This window comes from Apteryx mantelli, chromosome 14 (genome assembly GCF_036417845.1).
Source record: "Apteryx mantelli isolate bAptMan1 chromosome 14, bAptMan1.hap1, whole genome shotgun sequence".
NCBI classification, from domain to species: Eukaryota; Metazoa; Chordata; class Aves; order Apterygiformes; family Apterygidae; genus Apteryx; species Apteryx mantelli.
The window spans coordinates 22577850-22597504 of record NC_089991.1 but is presented as its reverse complement, the minus strand read 5'-3'; the positions used below and the strand labels follow the sequence as shown (position 1 = coordinate 22597504).

General features: G+C 57.5%; 2 protein-coding genes across 2 annotated transcripts; both read left to right on the top strand.

Moving 5' to 3' along the window:
- The first annotated feature begins 365 nt into the window (after positions 1 to 365).
- LOC136993387 (protocadherin alpha-3-like) lies at positions 366 to 3157 on the top strand. The gene has a single exon (XM_067305099.1). The coding sequence runs from the start codon at positions 383 to 385 to the stop codon at positions 3155 to 3157; it is 2775 nt and encodes a 924-aa protein (XP_067161200.1). The 5' UTR covers positions 366 to 382.
- A 3837-nt stretch (positions 3158 to 6994) lies between these two features.
- LOC136993386 (protocadherin alpha-3-like) lies at positions 6995 to 9778 on the top strand. The gene has a single exon (XM_067305098.1). The coding sequence runs from the start codon at positions 7022 to 7024 to the stop codon at positions 9776 to 9778; it is 2757 nt and encodes a 918-aa protein (XP_067161199.1). The 5' UTR covers positions 6995 to 7021.
- Positions 9779 to 19655: the final 9877 nt, after the last annotated feature.

Genomic DNA, 19655 nt, shown 5'->3' with positions numbered 1-19655 from the left:
ATTATGTGCACGTCTCTTAAATTAGCACAACGAAAATGATGACGGTAAGTACTCGGCACCAAAGTGAAGCAGAAGTGGAGTATAGGATGAAAGATGGCAACGACAGAGCCAATCCAGCGAGACATGAGGAGAAAGAGGCAGTTCGTACAGAATGCCACATGATGCCGCTCTGACCTAAAAAAAGAATGATAAAGGGTGTGTGTGTGGGGGGGGGGAACGACTTCCGGTACCGATAAAAAATAGCGCAGATTAGAAAAAAAAAGCTGCAGGGAAGCGGATGTTCAGCAACTGAGAAAGGTTTATTATCCTGCGGTCATCCAAATTCGTTTTCCTACACAGGTCAGTATTTAAACGGTGGCAGAAGAAGAAAACACTGGTTGCGATGGGCTTTTGGGGGCCACCCGGGCTGAGCTGGAAGGCGCTGCTGCGGGTGCTGGTGCTGCAGGCGGCGTGGGCGCTGGGCGGCGGTCAGGTGCGCTACTCGGTGCCGGAGGAGGCCAAGGCCGGCACGGTGGTGGGTCGCCTGGCGCAGGACCTGGGTCTGGAGGCGGGCGAGCTGGAGGCGCGTCGGCTGCGGCTGGTGGCGAAGGGGCGGCGGGCGAGCGTGGAGGTGAGCGGGGCGAGCGGGGCGCTGGTGGTGAGCTCGCGGCTGGACCGGGAGGAGCTGTGCGGGAAGAGCGCGCCGTGCGCCCTGCGCCTGGAGGTGCTGGTGGAGCGGCCGCTGCGCGTCTTCCACGTGGAGCTGGAGGTCACCGACATCAACGACAATGCCCCGCTCTTCCCCGCCGCCCGCAAAAACCTCAGTGTCGCGGAATTAACAACGCTGCCGGGCTCCCGCTTCCCGCTGGAGGGCGCGTCGGACGCCGACATCGGAGCCAACGCGCAGCTCTCCTACAAACTCAGCCCGAGCGAGCATTTCGCTTTAGAAGTGAAATCCGCGGATGAAAACAGGAAATCGTTATTTCTGGTGCTGTCGAAGGCACTGGACCGGGAGGCGATGCCTGTGCACCGGTTGCTGCTGACGGCGAGTGACGGGGGCAGACCGTCGCTGTCGGGCACGATGGAGCTGGTGATCTCGGTGCTGGATGTGAACGACAACGCTCCCGAGTTCAACCAGTCGATCTATAAAGTGCAGCTGGCGGAGAGCGCTGCAGAGGGGACGCTGGTGGTGCGTGTGAGAGCCACGGATCCGGACGAGGGAATGAACAGCCAAGTGGCGTACACAGTGAACAACGTAATCCCTGCCAGTGGAAAGGACCTGTTCGTGCTGGACTCGAGCACAGGGGAGATGAAGCTGGCGGGTCCCCTGGATTTTGAGGACGTTTGTCTATACGAGATACAAGTGGAAGCGAAAGACAGGGGGGCGCCTCCGTTATCGGGGCACTGCAGCGTGGAGCTGGAGGTGGTGGACGTGAACGACAACGCGCCGGAGGTGTGGGTGACGTCGCTGTCGGTGCCGGTGCCCGAGGACGCGGCGGTGGGGACGGTGGTGGCGCTGCTGAGCGTGTCGGACCGGGACTCGGGGGCGAACGGGCGGGTGCGGTGCGCGGTGTGGCCGCCGGCGCCGTTCGGGCTGGTGGCGACGTTCGAGGGCTCGTACTCGCTGGTGCTGCGGGAGGCGCTGGACCGGGAGCGGGTGGCGGAGTACGAGGTGGAGGTGCGGGCGGAGGACGGCGGGGCGCCGCCGCTGCGCGCGAGCCGCGGGCTGCGGGTGCCGGTGTCGGACGTGAACGACAACGCGCCGGCGTTCGCGCAGGCCGTGTACACGGTGCTGGCGCGGGAGAACAACGCGGCGGGCGCGGAGCTGGCGCGGCTGTGGGCGCGGGACCCGGACGAGGCGGGCAACGGGCGCGTGAGCTACTCGGTGGCGGAGGGCGGCGCGGGCGCGGGCGCGGGGTCGCGGTCGGTGTCGAGCTACGTGTCGGTGGACGCGGAGAGCGGGCGGCTGTGGGCGCTGCAGCCCTTCGACTACGAGGAGCTGCAGGTGCTGCAGTTCGAGGTGCGCGCGGTGGACGCGGGGGAGCCGGCGCTGTGCGGCAACGCCACGGTGCAGCTCTTCGTCGTGGACGAGAACGACAACGCGCCGGCGCTGCTGCCGCCTGCGGGCGGCGGCGCGGGGCCCTGGGCTGGCGGCGCGGCGGGGTCGTCGTCGTCGTCGTCGTCGTCGTCGGCGTGGTCGCTGTGGGCGTGGGCGGCGTGGGGGTCGCCGGCGGGGCAGGTGGTGGCGAAGATCCGTGCGGTGGACGCGGACTCGGGCTACAACGCGTGGCTGCGCTACGAGCTGCGGGAGCCGCGGGGGAAGGGCGCGTTCCGCGTGGGGCTGTACAGCGGCGAGGTGAGCACGGCGCGGGCGCTGGAGGAGGCGGACGGCCCGCGGCAGACCCTGCTCATCGTGGTGCGCGACCACGGCGAGCCGGCGCGCTCGGCCACGGCCACGCTGAGCGTGTCGCTGGGCGAGGGCGCCGAGGCGGCGCTGGCGGCGGCGGGCGCGGGCGCGGGCGCGGGCTCGGGCTCGTCGGTGTCGGGGCTGCGGCCGGCGGCGGGCGCCGAGGGCGGCGCGGCGGCGGCGGCGGCGGCGACGAACGTGTGGCTGGTGGTGGCCATCTGCGCGGTGTCGAGCGTGTTCCTGCTGGCGGTGGTGCTGTACGGGGCGTCGCGGTGGGCGCCGCGGGCGGCCGTGCTGTCGGGGCCCGGGCCGGCGACGCTGGTGTGCGCCAGCGAAGTGGGGAGCTGGTCGTACTCGCAGCGCCAGAGCCGGAGCCTGTGCGTGGCGGACGGCGCGGGCAAGAGCGACCTCATGGTTTTCAGCCCCAACTTCCCGCCGCCCGCCGCCGGCCCCGCGGCGAAGGAGACGCCGCAGGATCCGCCCGCTCTCCTGGACACGGTCAGTGGCACTTTCTTTTCTACCCCTTCTCACCTGCGGGGTCTCCCGGAAACTCTTTCACAGTTCTTCCCCGTGCCTCTGGAGCCTCCTCTCGGAGGCGGGCTCGGCCCTGGGCGCCTGCGGGGGGCCGGTGCTTGTCAGGCCTTTGATCTCCGACTCTTGGCAGCGATGTCCGTTGTGTCTGCCTTCGCTTGCAAATGCGCTCAGCTTTCGGAGCTGATGTGTGCTTTGAGAAGGACTCTAACTTGTGGAGCCTGGGGTTTGGTAGGCTGAGTGGAGTGGAGTCGACATGTAGAAAGCACTTTGGAAAAGGAAGAACCGCAGAAGAGGAGACGGGAAGGGAGTGTTGGGGAAGGGAAGGGAATGGTGTGGAACGGGATGTTTTGAACAAAGAGAGGAAAGGAAGGAAAGGGAAGGGTGTAAAAGAAAAGAAGGAAATTGCCATCATTGACAGACATTACATTCACGTACTGAATGCGCTTAGTCCCTAACGAGCTTAGCCTTCATTAGGTGTGAGTGGGCAATGGCAGGGAGCTGATGCCCCGTAATTAGCGCTGATGGCTCCGTCTTTGAAGGTCTCAGGTGCCGTGGTGGAGGCGATCCGAGAGCTCCCCGCGGAGGGAAGGCGAGAAGGAGGCGGGCGACTTGTCTCTCCCTCATTTTCTTTCTTCTTGGCCTTTGCTCGCTCTTCCTTCTGGGTTCACGTTCCCCACTTCTTAGTCCCCGCCCTCGAGAGGCGGGAGAGAACCTCAGTTGTTCCCTACAGAGTCTACTGTTCCAGCAGACATTGTTCACGTTCTGTCTGCATCCTTGGCTGTTATCTTGAAGATGTAATTCCTTGTGTGTGTTTTCCAGTGCGCCGTTTGTGCGACTGTGCTACAAGTTTCCCCCGCTGGGGTTCCATATTGTTATCTACTCATGCTTAGCTGTGTTACAACATGGAGTCACACTGGAGCTGGCGGTCCTATCCAGCTGTGTTTCAGTGTTACACAGTGCTTACACAGTGTCTCGGGATGTAGTGTTTTCAGTCGCCTCTATCTGGGTTCAAGGCAAAGCAGAAGTAATTACATGCTGCTACATGCTGCATTGCTTCACTCTGCGGGGTGGGCGTTGGGGGAAAGCCCCTATTCTGTCTGCGGAAGGAGCAACCACATGGATTTCGTCTTCGGAAGTGAAGCTTGTCATCGAAAAAGCCTCGATTCAAGGACGTTGTTAACACACCTAGTACTTTAAAGGGTGCAGGCAGAAGAGCAAATCTCAAGGTAGGTGTAAGACACGGGAAAGTATGCTGGTCATTCTCCAGGGTGTATTTGTCGAGCACCCGCATTCAGTGACCAGGAACGCTGGTGGAAGCTTGTCACTCGTGGTTCCTGACTGTGCCCCTTCCAAGTTTCCCGTGGTGGTAGGCCTTGCTTGTTTTCTGAGAGTAGAGATAAATATGCTGTGATAATGTCTTGGTGCCTGATGGTGAGCATGTGGGTACCAGCTGGGACACCATTTCTGCCACCAGAACCAGCCCCTTTGCCTGTCGCCAGCCTGGCCTAGGAGATATCTCAGCAATTGTGTGCAAGATGCAGACTGCTTCATTTTGATGTCTGTGAGATTTCCGAACTGGGGCCACTTGCCGTCAGTGTGGGCACTTTTTTCTCCGTTATTGAGGTGCGTTTGACCTCGAGAGAATGTCATGAGTTTTCAGCCTTCCCTCTGCATCGTTTTTCACAGAAGTGGCTACAGGAACATTGTGAGTAATGCAAGGATTTCAGAGCTTTGGCAAGACGTGCGTAGTTTTTGCAAACCCCACTTGCAGGGAAGTTGTCCTTGTCATCGATCACTGGAGATTTGCCTTAGAACGCCTTCTGAAGGAAGGATCTAATTTATTTTTCTGAAGAAGCAGCCACTGCCAGAACTTCCAGGTGCCTCAAACGACAACAGAGGATGATGTGCCTGACAGCTGAGCTTCCCCTATTTTTTTTCACCCTTGTGTGAGCATTTGCATGTCAACATACATCCAGGTTTTCTTCCTGAAGTAAGGAGTCCCTGGCATTGTTAGGACTCTTTGGAGTCTGTCCGCACTGACTGTGCCTCAGGCTGGTCTTGTATTTCAAAGGTTGGACCATTCTGTTTCAGCCTAGTGGAGATGTTCTTTGCAATGTGATTCCCTTGCTCTGTGCTATGCTTTCTGATGATGAAGGGGAGTGCATGAAACCGCTGAGCCACATCTGTGTCGCAAAGCCAGCCTTGCAAGAGGGAAGAATCTGTGCCTGCTGTTAGCAGTGATCATTCAGAAATCATTGCCATGGGACTATAGCTGTTGTGCAAGGCTCGGTGTTAGCCGTTGATGGAAGCTGAATAGAGCACTCGTCTTCCAGAAAGTGAGCTGAAGTGCAGGAGAAGAGTGCATGCTTTGCACAGTCTGCAAGTAGCCAGGAGAGAGCTGTTAGGCCTGGTGAGCAAACAGAAGTGAGGAGAAGTCAAGGAGGACAGAGGTGGGGGCAGGGTCCTGTCCCTGAAGGCCTTCCCAGGTGTGCTCCGTGCCGCAGTGGCTCTGAGTCCACTGACACATGGAGAGAGAGAGAGCAAGAGAGAGAGAGAGAGCGAGCGAGCGAGAGAGACTTGTCTGGAAAAGCAGTTCCTGAGAGTCCTTCAGCATCCTCAGTACTCGGGGACCTCGTGCAAGACATGATGGGAAAGAGGCAGGAAGAGGCAGGGGAGGTTTTGCCTGAAGTGGTGCCTGTGCTTCATGTCAAGAGTGGCATAGACATTTAGTAAAGGCTTTGGAAAAGGGAAGGAAGAAAGGAGAAGAGAAGCGGAGGGAAGAAGAGAAGGCGAAGGGGTGAGAAGGGAATGGAAGAGGATAGAAGGGAAGGAGCAGTAAGGGGAGGGAAAGGCAGGAGAGAGAAGGGCGAAAAAAAGAATTCACCAACATGAAGGAACATGATGTCTCACTGCTGAATACCGTTAGTCCCTAACGAGCTTACCCTTGATGAGGTGTGAGCGTGCCAAGCCAGGGAGATGATGCCCCATAGTTAGCGGTGATGGCTCCGTCTCTGATGGTGTCAGGCGCGGGGGTGGAGGCGATCCGAGAGCTCCCCGCGGAGGGAAAGCGAGTCCGAAGGGGGCGATATTTCCCGTGCTCCGTTTCCCTCCTGCATCCCTGCTGCTTTTCGGCTCATGGCCCCGTCGTCGCCAAAGGAAGCGGGGGGAGCTCACCCGTTCCCTGCAGAGTCTATCGCATCGTTTAGGAGCAGGACGTTGTTCCGCTTGCAGGGGGCCTCGTTCCGCTTCCCTCTGCCTCCTTTGTTGTTCCGTTGCAGATTCTGCCCCTTGCCGATGTTTTGCTGCACCCCGTCTGTGCAGCTACCGCAGGACTCCGTTTGCTGCTTTGGGGCTGCGTTTTGAACCTCCACAAATCCTTAGGTGTGGTCCAAATTGTAGATAGATTGTCGCTGCCCATGACATGAGCGGTTTTACCGGGCTACAGAGTGCTCGTGCACTGACGTCGCTTACTCCACTTTCGAGGGTTTCTCGCTGGGCTCCAGGCAAACAACCTTACCAATATGCTGCTCGCTCTGCTTCGACTGTATGGGTGCAGCGAGCCACTGCTCTGCCTACGGAAGGAGCAAGAGCATGAACTGCGCCACGGGAGGTGAAGCTTGCGGTGAGAAAAGCCTTGCTCCGCGGGAGGGTGGCTCAGCCCGGGCAGAGGTCGCCGAGGGGTGGTGGCGTTTGAGTGCCTGGGAAGGCGTGTGAAGCGCGGAGCAGAGGAAGCCGCCGCGTCTGAGCTGAGAGGGAGCCGGAGCTGCGGGGCGCGGCCGTGGCCGGGCAGCTGCGGGGCGGCGGCGGCAGAGGCCGCGGGTGTCGCGGCCTGGCGCGGCGGCCCGGGCCTGACGGCCGCAGGAAGGCGGCTTTGCCGGCGCGGCTCCGCAGCGGGGCACACGGTGTCGCTGCAGGCTCAGAAACGGCGGCGTCGCGGCACGGCGCGGCGGCTCCGCCCCGGTGCGGCGGAAAGCCCGGCTGTGAGCGCGGGGGGAGCGGCAGGGCGCGGGCGGCGGCGCCGGGGAGCGGCGGCGAGCGGCGGCGGTGCCGGGAGCCGGGAGCCGTGAGGCGTGCGGGCCCGTGCGGGTGCCGGCGCTGGCCATGGGCGTGTGCGCGCGGGCGCTGCTGCGGGTGCTGGTGCTGCAGGCGGCGTGGGCGCTGGGCGGCGGTCAGGTGCGCTACTCGGTGCCGGAGGAGGCCAAGGCCGGCACGGTGGTGGGTCGCCTGGCGCAGGACCTGGGTCTGGAGGCGGGCGAGCTGGAGGCGCGTCGGCTGCGGCTGGTGGCGAAGGGGCGGCGGGCGAGCGTGGAGGTGAGCGGGGCGAGCGGGGCGCTGGTGGTGAGCTCGCGGCTGGACCGGGAGGAGCTGTGCGGGAAGAGCGCGCCGTGCGCCCTGCGCCTGGAGGTGCTGGTGGAGCGGCCGCTGCGCGTCTTCCACGTGGAGCTGGAGGTCACCGACATCAACGACAATGCCCCGCTCTTCCCCGCCGCCCGCAAAAACCTCAGTGTCGCGGAATTAACAACGCTGCCGGGCTCCCGCTTCCCGCTGGAGGGCGCGTCGGACGCCGACATCGGAGCCAACGCGCAGCTCTCCTACAAACTCAGCCCGAGCGAGCATTTCGCTTTAGAAGTGAAATCCGCGGATGAAAACAGGAAATCGTTATTTCTGGTGCTGTCGAAGGCACTGGACCGGGAGGCGATGCCTGTGCACCGGTTGCTGCTGACGGCGAGTGACGGGGGCAGACCGTCGCTGTCGGGCACGATGGAGCTGGTGATCTCGGTGCTGGATGTGAACGACAACGCTCCCGAGTTCAACCAGTCGATCTATAAAGTGCAGCTGGCGGAGAGCGCTGCAGAGGGGACGCTGGTGGTGCGTGTGAGAGCCACGGATCCGGACGAGGGAATGAACAGCCAAGTGGCGTACACAGTGAACAACGTAATCCCTGCCAGTGGAAAGGACCTGTTCGTGCTGGACTCGAGCACAGGGGAGATGAAGCTGGCGGGTCCCCTGGATTTTGAGGACGTTTGTCTATACGAGATACAAGTGGAAGCGAAAGACAGGGGGGCGCCTCCGTTATCGGGGCACTGCAGCGTGGAGCTGGAGGTGGTGGACGTGAACGACAACGCGCCGGAGGTGTGGGTGACGTCGCTGTCGGTGCCGGTGCCCGAGGACGCGGCGGTGGGGACGGTGGTGGCGCTGCTGAGCGTGTCGGACCGGGACTCGGGGGCGAACGGGCGGGTGCGGTGCGCGGTGTGGCCGCCGGCGCCGTTCGGGCTGGTGGCGACGTTCGAGGGCTCGTACTCGCTGGTGCTGCGGGAGGCGCTGGACCGGGAGCGGGTGGCGGAGTACGAGGTGGAGGTGCGGGCGGAGGACGGCGGGGCGCCGCCGCTGCGCGCGAGCCGCGGGCTGCGGGTGCCGGTGTCGGACGTGAACGACAACGCGCCGGCGTTCGCGCAGGCCGTGTACACGGTGCTGGCGCGGGAGAACAACGCGGCGGGCGCGGAGCTGGCGCGGCTGTGGGCGCGGGACCCGGACGAGGCGGGCAACGGGCGCGTGAGCTACTCGGTGGCGGAGGGCGGCGCGGGCGCGGGCGCGGGGTCGCGGTCGGTGTCGAGCTACGTGTCGGTGGACGCGGAGAGCGGGCGGCTGTGGGCGCTGCAGCCCTTCGACTACGAGGAGCTGCAGGTGCTGCAGTTCGAGGTGCGCGCGGTGGACGCGGGGGAGCCGGCGCTGTGCGGCAACGCCACGGTGCAGCTCTTCGTCGTGGACGAGAACGACAACGCGCCGGCGCTGCTGCCGCCTGCGGGCGGCGGCGCGGGGCCCTGGGCTGGCGGCGCGGCGGGGTCGTCGTCGTCGTCGTCGTCGTCGTCGGCGTGGTCGCTGTGGGCGTGGGCGGCGTGGGGGTCGCCGGCGGGGCAGGTGGTGGCGAAGATCCGTGCGGTGGACGCGGACTCGGGCTACAACGCGTGGCTGCGCTACGAGCTGCGGGAGCCGCGGGGGAAGGGCGCGTTCCGCGTGGGGCTGTACAGCGGCGAGGTGAGCACGGCGCGGGCGCTGGAGGAGGCGGACGGCCCGCGGCAGACCCTGCTCATCGTGGTGCGCGACCACGGCGAGCCGGCGCGCTCGGCCACGGCCACGCTGAGCGTGTCGCTGGGCGAGGGCGCCGAGGCGGCGCTGGCGGCGGCGGGCGCGGGCGCGGGCGCGGGCTCGGGCTCGTCGGTGTCGGGGCTGCGGCCGGCGGCGGGCGCCGAGGGCGGCGCGGCGGCGGCGGCGGCGGCGACGAACGTGTGGCTGGTGGTGGCCATCTGCGCGGTGTCGAGCGTGTTCCTGCTGGCGGTGGTGCTGTACGGGGCGTCGCGGTGGGCGCCGCGGGCGGCCGTGCTGTCGGGGCCCGGGCCGGCGACGCTGGTGTGCGCCAGCGAAGTGGGGAGCTGGTCGTACTCGCAGCGCCAGAGCCGGAGCCTGTGCGTGGCGGACGGCGCGGGCAAGAGCGACCTCATGGTTTTCAGCCCCAACTTCCCGCCGCCCGCCGCCGGCCCCGCGGCGAAGGAGACGCCGCAGGATCCGCCCGCTCTCCTGGACACGGTCAGTGGCACTTTCTTTTCTACCCCTTCTCACCTGCGGGGTCTCCCGGAAACTCTTTCACAGTTCTTCCCCGTGCCTCTGGAGCCTCCTCTCGGAGGCGGGCTCGGCCCTGGGCGCCTGCGGGGGGCCGGTGCTTGTCAGGCCTTTGATCTCCGACTCTTGGCAGCGATGTCCGTTGTGTCTGCCTTCGCTTGCAAATGCGCTCAGCTTTCGGAGCTGATGTGTGCTTTGAGAAGGAGTCTAACTTCTGGAGCCTGGGGTTTGGTAGGCTGAGTGGAGTGGAGTCGACATGCAGAAAGCACTTTGGAAAAGGAAGAACCGCAGAAGAGGAGACGGGAAGGGAGTGTTGGGGAAGGGAAGGGAATGGTGTGGAACGGGATGTTTTGAACAAAGAGAGGAAAGGAAGGAAAGGGAAGGGTGTAAAAGAAAAGAAGGAAATTGCCATCATTGACAGACGTTACCTTCATGTACTGAATGCGCTTAGTCCCTAACGAGCTTAGCCTTCCTTAAGTGTGAATGGGCAATGGCAGGGAGCTGATGCCCCGTAATTAGCGCTGATGGCTCCGTCTTTGAAGGTCTCAGGTGCCGTGGTGGAGGCGATCCGAGAGCTCCCCGCGGAGGGAAGGCGAGAAGGAGGCGGGCGACTTGTCTCTCCCTCATTTTCTTTCTTCTTGGCCTTTGCTCGCTCTTCCTTCTGGGTTCACGTTCCCCACTTCTTAGTCCCCGCCCTCGAGAAGCGGGAGAGAACCTCAGTTGTTCCCTACAGAGTCTATTTTTCCAGCAGACATTGTTCACGTTCTGTCTGCATCCTTGGTTGTTATCTTGAAGATTTCATTCCTTGTGTGTGTTTTCCAGTGTGCCGTTTGTGCGACTGTACGACAAGTTTCCCCCGCTGGGGTTCCATATTGTTATATACTCATGCTTAGCTGTGTTACAACATGGAGTCACACTGGAGTTGGCGGTCCTATCCAGCTGTGTTTCAGTGTTACAGAATGGTTACACAGTGTCTCGGGATGTACTGTTTTCAAATGCCGCTATCCGGGTTCAAGGCAAAGCAGAAGTAATTATATGCTGCTACATGCTGCATTGCTTCACTCTGCGGGGTGGGCGTTGGGGGGAAAGCCCCTGTTCTGTCTACAGAAGGAGCAACAGCTTGACGTATGTGTTGGGAGGTGAAACTTGTCATCGAAAAAGCCTCGATTCGAGGATGTTGTTAACACACCTAGTACCTTAAAGGGTACAGGCAGAAGAGCAAATCTCAAGGTAGGTGTAAGACACGGGAAAGTATGCTGGTCATTCTCCAGGGTGTATTTGTCGAGCACCCGCATTCAGTGACCAGGAACGCTGGTGGAAGCTCGTCACTCGCGGTTCCTGACTGTGCCCCTTCCATGTCCACGGGTGGTGGTAGGCCTTGCTTGTTTTCTGAGAGAAGAGAGAAATATGCTGTGATAATGTCTTGGTGCCTGATGGTGAGCATGTGGGTACCAGCTGGGACACCATTTCCGCCACCAGAACCAGCCCCTTTGCCTGTCGCCAGCCTGACTTAGGAGCTATCTCAGCAATTGTGTGCAAGATGCAGACTGCTTCATTTTGATGTCTGTGAGATTTCCGAACTGGGGCCGCTTGCCGTCAGTGTGGGCACTTCTTTTCTCCATTATTGAGGTGCGTTTGACCTCGAGAGAATGTCATGAGTTTTCAGCCTTCCCTCTGCATCGTTTTTCACAGAAGTGGCTAAGGAACATTGTGAGTAATGCAAGGATTTCAGAGCTTTGGCAAGACGTGCGTAGTTTTTGCAAACCCCACTTGCAGGGAAGTTGTCCTTGTCATCGATCACTGGAGATTTGCCTTAGAACGCCTTCTGAAGGAAGGATCTAATTTATTTTTCTGAAGAAGCAGCCACTGCCAGAACTTCCAGGTGCCTCAAACGACAACAGAGGATGATGTGCCTGACAGGCAGATGTCTCTGTGTTCCCGTTCAGTCGTGACACATTTATTTGGATGGATGTAATGTTGCCTGAGTCATGCCTGCAGGCTTGGCGCAGCCGGCAGCACTTCTGAGTGATCTCGTGCCTTCCACGTTGCTTCCTGGGACAGTTTGAGGGGCTGAGAACAAGCATGTGTGATTGAGTGTGGAAGGTCCCTCGTGTGTTTATCTCAGTGGGTGTGGTGGGAGCGTGTGGGGATGTTCTCAGTGAAAATGCAGTGGGGTAACCTTCACGGCTTCTGCTTGGTTATGTGACAGGTGGGTGTGAGGCAATGTGTGGGGACTGACTCCCGTGGGTACTGAAGTCCTGGCTCTGTTGTTCTGTGAGTGCTTGCCTGCCTGGAAAGATGAGCAGGAGCTGGACATTCGTTGTGGAGCTGCAAGTGGAAAACGAGGCACAGAAACACGTCTTCCCTGGGGGAGAGGAAGACCACCAAAGAGCTGTGCTTCCCCAATTTTTTTCACCCTTGTGTGAGCATTTGCAGGTCAACATACATCCAGGTTGTCTTCCTGAAGTCAGGAGTCCCTGGCTTAGGCTGGTCTTGTATTTCAAAGGGTGGGCCATTCTGTTATGGCCTAGTGGAGACGTTCTTTGTACTATGATTTCCTTGCTCTGTGCTATGCTTTCTGATGATGAAGGGGAGTGCATGAAACCGCTGAGCCACATCTGTGTCCCAAAGCCAGGCTTGCAAGAGGGAAGAATCTGTGCCTGCTTTTGGCAGTGATCATTCCGCAATCATTGCTATAGGACTATAGCTGATGTGCAAGGCTCGGTGTTTGCCATGGATGGAAGTGTTCTTCCAAAAAGTGAGCAGAGGTGCATGGGGAGAGTGCATGCTTTGCCCAGCCTGCAAGTAGCCAGGAGAGAGCTGTTAGGCCTGCTGAGCAAAGAGAAGTGAGGAGAAGTCAAGAAGTCAAGGAGGACAGAGGCGGGGGCAGGGTCCTGTTGCTGAAGGCCTTCCCAGGTGTGCTGCGTGCCACAGATTTCAGATTTCAGAGCTGATGTCTGCTTTGGGAAGGAGTCTAATCCTCTGGAGCCTGGCGTTTGGTAGGCTCCCTTCTGTAAAGGCTTTCCCTGGTGTTATCCCCGGAACACTTTCTCACGTGCGTTTCCCCTTCTCTTTCTGGGACCAGTGCTGCGGGAGGCTGTTCTCATCATGTGCGGTGCTGGGAGCTTGCATCAGCTTCTGTGGTTGTTGGGGTTGTGATTGTGGGGCCTTCTCCTTCTCAGACATGATTTGCGGTGAGACATGAGGAGAAGGGTGCCCCTCCACTGTCACTTTGCAAACCAGCAGAGCAAATCTCCTCTCCTGCCTAGGAGGTGTCGATCACTCTTCCAGAGTTGGGTTGGCATCTCATAGAATGAAATCAGTGCCGCTTGTCACAGAATCACAGAATGGTTGAGGTTGGAAGGGACCTCTGCAGATCGTCTAGTCCAATGCCCCCTGCTCAAGCGGGGTCAGCTAGAGCCCGTTGCCCAGGCCTGTGTGCAGACGGCTTTTGAATATCCCAAAGAACGGAGACTCCACAACCTCTCTGGGCAACCTGTTCCTGTGCTCACAGGTACTTATACACATTGATATAATCCCCCCTCAGTCTTCTCTTCTCCAGACTGAACAGGCCCAGCTCTCTCAGCCTCTCCTCATAGGAGAGATGCTCCAGTCCCTTAATCATCTTAGCAGCCCTTCACTGGACTTGCTGCAGTAGCTCCATGTCTCTCTTGTGCTGGGGAGCCCAGAACGGGACCCAGGACTCCAGACGGGGCCTCACGAGGGCTGACTAGAGGGGAAGCATCACCTCCCTCGACCTGCTGGCAGTGCTCTTCCTGATGCAGCCCAGGATACCATTGGCCTTCTTGGCCACAAGGGCACATTGCTGGCTCACGGTCAACTTGTGGTCCACCAGCACTCCCAGGTCCTTCTCTGCAGAGCTGCTTTCCAGCAGGTCAGACCCCAGCCTGTACGCTGGTGCATGGGGTCACTTCTCCCTAGGTGCAGGACTTTGCACTTCCCTTTATTGAACTTCATGAGGTTCCCCGCTGCCCACCTCTCCAGCCTGTTGAGGTCCCTCTGAATGGCAGCACAGCCCTCTGGTGTATCAGCCACTCCTCCCAGTTCTGTGTCATCAGCAAACTTGCAGAGGGGGCATTGAGTCCCTTCATCTAAGTCATAGATGAATAAGTTGAACAAGATTGGACCTGGTGTTGATCCCTGGGGGACCCTGCTAGCTACAGGCCTCCAAGTAGACTTTGCGCCACTGATCACTGTGGTCAGAGCTAACAGGGCATCTCCTTTAGCCATATTGTTGGACTGTAGCAATTCCAGCTGCGTTTGCCGGTTCGCTGCAAATCATGATGGGTCTGGCTGAGAGAATCTGCCAGACACTGTGCCTTCGATACAATCCATATGGTTTTCTTATGACATTGTCACTGTCAGGGCAAGGATCTGCGGAAGGCCGAGTCAGCATGGGAGTGGGAAGCAGAACTGTGATTTTGGTGTGCAGCAGTTTCCTGGCACTCTGGCAGTGGCGCTGAGTGAGGCCTGGCCATGTCCTGATTGGAAGGGTGACCCTGAGCAGTGCAGAGCCTTGCCTGAGGGCCGTGGAGATGCAGGGGAGGACGTGGAATGTGTCATAACCAAAGAAGGGGAGAAGGCCTGCTTGTTGTGAGAACCCATTTCTTGGGGTGGGGTGTTGAGGATGCCTAGAGAAGAGCCTAAGTCAGCAGAGTTGCTTAGTGATGCTTTCTCAGGATCGTTTTGCAGGCTGCAAGAGCCTGGAGTTGGAGGCCTTTTTGATCTTGAGAGGGTACTTGGTATTGAAATGCCTCGGTGACCTTTTCTCGTATGAATATGCCCACCGAAGTAGTTCTGGAGTGCCCCTTCCCCTCCTGCGTGTCTTTGATGCCCTGTAAGGATGTCTGGAATACACAGCATGTAGAGCAGGGAGACCAAAGGTGAGTTGCACTTTGCATGAATGTTAGGCCCTTGTGTTTGTGTGGAGCTCACGCCTGCAGCTTTCTGTGGGATCCCCTTTCTTCTTGCAGGGGAAGTCCTAGTGGACTCAGAGGTGCTCACACTAAGTGAGGTTGGAAGGGGCGTGTGGAGGTCCCTAGTGCAACCCTGTGCTGAGAGCAGGGTCTGCTTTGAAGTCAGGTGGGGCTGAACTCAGGGCCTTGTGCAGTCCATTCCAAATATCTCCACAGATGGCAATTCGACATCCTCTCTGGGCCCCTGTTCAGGTGCCTAAGCACTCTGACCTCAGAGTTTTCTTTCTGTTTATCCTCCGTCCCTTATCCTTGGTCTCAGTGTTGCACACTGTAGGCCAGGTTTTGTAGAGATCTGCCATACAGCCCTGCAGTCCTCTCTTGTTGAGCATGAAGAGCTGCTGCTCTAACAGAAGCTGTCCCAGACTCTGATCATGCTGAAAGCCATTAAGTTCATTTAAGAACCTCTCTCAATTCTTCTCCCTGCAATTTTTTACCTAGGGAAGAGAAGTGTCCTCAGCATTCAGGCTGTTGGTGAATCTTGCAGTCAAATAACTGGGAATACGTGGAATCAAGTCTTTTTTTTTTTTCTTCATTATTCTTAGAATTTGCAGTGTTTTGGTGGCCTCTGAACCCTGAGGTGATGGATGCATGGAGCTGTCTGACACAGCCGAGATCTCATTTCAGAATGAAAACTGTGTCACTGAGAGCCCATAGTTTCCTATGTAAACTTCATGCTGCTTTTCCTCATGGGCTTCTCTTCACATTTTCCTGCACTGAATGTTTTTCCACCCTGTCCGTTGGCAGTATGTTAAAGTGCTTGTGCAGCTCTTCGCAGCAGGCCTGTGTCTTGACTGCCTTCAGTGGGAGGATAGCCTCCTGTGTAGACTTTGTCACACCACTTGCGACCCCTTTTTCAGATCCTCTGTCCTCTGTGGGGATGTTACATGGCACGGGCCCTGGCAAAAATTCTCTGCCAGGCTCCTGTGAGGACCTTGCTGTCTTGCTGAGGTGGACAGCGTTTGTCTTCCTGCCACCTGTGTAGCTCAGATAAGGCCTCCGAGTGCCCCTTTTAGCTTCCTTGCGTTTTGTGTGTAGTGTACACGTTTTGTGGTGTTACAGTTAGGCCAACAAGAATGGATGGGCTGCTGCTGCTGCCCCCAGGCCATGCTGGTGTGAAACCTTATTTCTTGTTGAAAGAGCTTTCCGCCTCCTCTTTGATTCTTCTCTGAAAGAGATGTGATGCAAGGTGACTACTGGCACTTGCCTGTTTTCTCTCCTTCTCTCGGAGACATCACACATGGCTCCTGACTGTGCCGGTTCCCTGAATTCCATCATGGCAGACCTTGCTTGTTTTCTGAGAGTCCAGAAAAATATGCTGTGATAATTTACTGGTGCCTGATGGTGAGCATGTGGGTACCAGGTGGGACACCACTTTCCCTCACCAGAACCAGCCCCTTCCCCTGACAGCAGCCTGACTTAGGAGATGTGCCAGTAATTGTGCTCAAGATGCAAACTGCTTCATTTTGATGTCTGTGAGATTTCTGTAGCAGGGCCATTCTGAAACAGGGTTGCAAAAGAGCCTGGAGTTGGAGGCGTTGCTGATCTTGAGAGTCATTGAGAGGTGCTGAAATGCCACTGTGTCCTTTTACCGTGTGAGTATGCCCTTCCCCTCCTGCGTGTGTTTGATGCCCTGTAAGGAGAGCACATAGAGCAGGGAGACTAAAGGCAAGTTCCACTTTGCGTGAATATTAGGCCTGTGTTTGTGTGGAGCTCGTATCTGCAGCTTGCTGTGGGATCCCCTTCCTTCTTGCAGGGGAAGTCCTGGTGGACTCAGAGGTTCTCACAGTAACTGAGGTTGGAAGGGGCATGTGGAAGTCCGTAGTGGAGCCTGGAGACAGCCCTTTCTCAGGCACGAGCCTGCCTGAAAACCGTGTTTGCCCTTCCTGCTGCAGCTGCAAGTGGAAGAGGTGGTGGAAAAAAAGTGTTCATTGGGGGAGAGGAAGAGCACTGGAGACCTCTGCCTGCCCTATTTCATTTTACCCTTCTCTGAGCATTCGCTTGCTGGGCTATGTTCAGTGGCACTTGCAAATTCAAGAGCCCCTGGAGTAGTCCGGTCTCTTTGGAGCCTCTCCACACTGACCGTATCTTAGGCTGCTCTTGTATCTCGGCAGGTGGACCACTGTGTCACGGTGTAAGCGAGGTGTTGTTTGTAACATGATTTCCTTGCTCTATTGCATGCTCTTTGATAACCAAGGAGAGTGCCTGAAGCCACTGAGCGAAAGGGCAGTGTCTGTGCCTGTTGTTCGCGGTGAAGCATGAGCCATGAATCCTTCTCATGCAAACATCCTCATTGTGGAAGCCTCAGCCTTTGCCAAGGCTCGATGGAAATCAAGAAGGAAGAGGCCTGAGAGCTGTTGCCTGAAGCCCTACTCCTACTTTTTGGTTCCCACCCGTGAGAAGCGGGAGAGAACCTCAGTTGTTCCCTACAGAGTTTATTTTTCCAGCAGACAACTTTGCGGTGGCTCTGCATCTTTGTTTGATATCCTGAAGATTTCATTCCTTGCGTGTGTTTTCCTGTGCGCCGTTTGTGCGACTGTACGACAAGTTTCCCCCGCTGGGGTTCCACATTGTTATATACTCATGCTTAGCTGTGTTACAACATGGAGTCACACTGGAGCTGGCACCTGTATCCAGCTGTGTTTCAGTATTACAGAATGCTTACACAGTGTCTCGGGATGTAGTGTTTTCAATCGCCGCTATCCGGGTTCAAGGCAAAGCAGAAGTAATTACATGCTGCTACATGCTGCATTACTTTGACTCTGCGGGGTGTGTGGAAAAGCCCCTGTTCTGTCTACAGAAGGAGCAACAGCTTGACGTATGTGTTGGGAGGTGAAACTTGTCGTTGAAAAAATCTCGATTCAAGAACGTTGTTAACACACCTAGTACTTTAAAGGGTGCAGGCAGAAGAGCAAATCTCAAGTTAGGTGTAAGACATGGGAAAGTATGCTGCTCTATTAGCTGGGGTGTACTGATCGAGGACCTGCATTCAGTGACCAGGAATGCTGTTGGAATCTCGTCACTTGCAGTCCCTGACTGTGCCCCTTCCATGTCCACGGGTGGTGGTTGGCCTTGCTTGTTTTCTGAGAGTAGAGATAAATATGCTGTGATAATGTCTTGGTGCCTGATGGTGAGCATGTGGGTACCAGCTGGGACACCATTTCTGCCACCAGAACCAGCCCCTTTGCCTGTCGCCAGCCTGACCTAGGAGCTATCTCAGCAATTGTGTGCAAGATGCAGACTGCTTCATTTTGATGTCTGTGAGATTTCCGAACTGGGGCCGCTTGCTGTCAGTGTGGGCACTTCTTTTCTCCATTATTGAGGTGCGTTTGACCTCGAGAGAATGTCATGAGTTTTCAGCCTTCCCTCTGCATCGTTTTTCACAGAAGTGGCTAAGGAACATTGTGAGTAATGCAATGATTTCAGAGCTTTGGCAAGACGTGCGTAGTTTTTGCAAACCCCACTTGCAGGGAAGTTGTCCTTGTCATCGATCACTGGAGATTTGCCTTAGAACGCCTTCTGAAGGAAGGATCTAATTTATTTTTCTGAAGAAGCAGCCACTGCCAGAACTTCCAGGTGCCTCAAACGACAACAGAGGATGATGTGCCTGACAGGCAGATGTCTCTGTGTTCCCGTTCAGTCGTGACACATTTATTTGGATGGATGTAATGTTGCCTGGGTCATGCCTGCAGGCTTGGCGCAGCCGGCAGCACTTCTGAGTGATCTCGTGCCTTCCACGTTGCTTCCTGGGACAGTTTGAGGGGCTGAGAACAAGCATGTGTGATTGAGTGTGGAAGGTCCCTCGTGTGTTTATCTCAGTGGATGTGGTGGGAGCCTGTGGGGATGTTCTCAGTGAAAATGCAGTAGGGTAACCTTCACGGCTTCTGCTTGGTTATGTGACAGGTGGGTGTGAGGCAATGTGTGGGGACTGACTCCCGTGGGTACTGAAGTCCTGGCTCTGTTGTTCTGTGAGTGCTTGCCTGCCTGGAAAGACGAGCAGGAGCTGGACATTCGTTGTGGAGCTGCAAGTGGAAAACGAGGCACAGAAACACGTCTTCCCTGGGGGAGAGGAAGACCACCAAAGAGCTGTGATTATCTTATATTTTTTTACTCTTCTCTGAGCTTTTCCTTGTCGATGTACGTCCAGGTTGTCTTCCTGAAGTGAGGAGTCCCTGGCATTGTTAGGACTCTTTGGAGTACGTCCACACTCACCATGCGTCACGCTGATCATGTATTTCAAAGGGTGGACCATTCTGTTACGGCCTAGTGGAGATGGTCCTTGCAATATGATTTCCTTGCTCTGTGCTGTGCTTTCTGACGACGAAGGGCAGTGCATGAAACCTCTGAGCCACATCTGTGTCTCAAACCCAGGCTTGCAAGAGGGAAGAATCTGTGCCTGCTGTTAACAGTGATCATTCAGAAATCATTGCTATGGGACTATAGCTGTTGTGCAAGGCTCGGTGTTTGCCATGGACGGAGGATGAAGAGAGCACTCGTCTTCCAGAAAGTGAGCTGAAGTGTAGGGGAAGAGTGCATGCTTTGCCCAGCCTGCAAGTAGCCAGGAGAGCTGTTAGGCCTGCTGAGCAAAGAGAAGTGAGGAGAAGTCAAGGAGGACAGAGGTGGGGGCAGGGTCCTGTCCCTGAAGGCCTTCCCAGGTGTGCTCCGTGCCGCAGTGGCTCTGAGTCCACTGACACATGGAGAGAGAGAGAGCAACAGAGCGAGAGAGACTTGTCTGGAAAAGCAGTTCCCGAAAGTCCTTCGGCATCCTCAGTACTCAGGGAGCTCGTGCAAGACATGATGGGAAAGAGGCAGGAAGAGGCAGGGGAGGTTTTGCCTGAAGTGGTGCCCGTGCTTCATGTCAAGAGTGGCATAGACATTTAGTAAAGGCTTTGGAAAAGGGAAGGAAGAAAGGAGAAGAGAAGCGGAGGGAAGAAGAGAAGGCGAAGGGGTGATAAGGGAATGGAAGAGGATAGAAGGGAAGGAGCAGTAAGGGGAGGGAAAGGCAGGAGAGGGAAGGGCGAAAAAAACAATTCACCAAAATGAAGGAACATGATGTCTCGCTGCTGAATACCGTTAGTCCCTAACGAGCTTACCCTTGATGCGGTGTGAATGTGGCAAGCCAG

Coding starts and splice junctions, on each gene's coding strand:
- LOC136993386 (XM_067305098.1), top strand. CDS start 7,022: ATGGGCGTGTGCGCGCGGGCGCTGCTGCGGGTGCTGGTGCTGCAGGCG.
- LOC136993387 (XM_067305099.1), top strand. CDS start 383: ATGGGCTTTTGGGGGCCACCCGGGCTGAGCTGGAAGGCGCTGCTGCGG.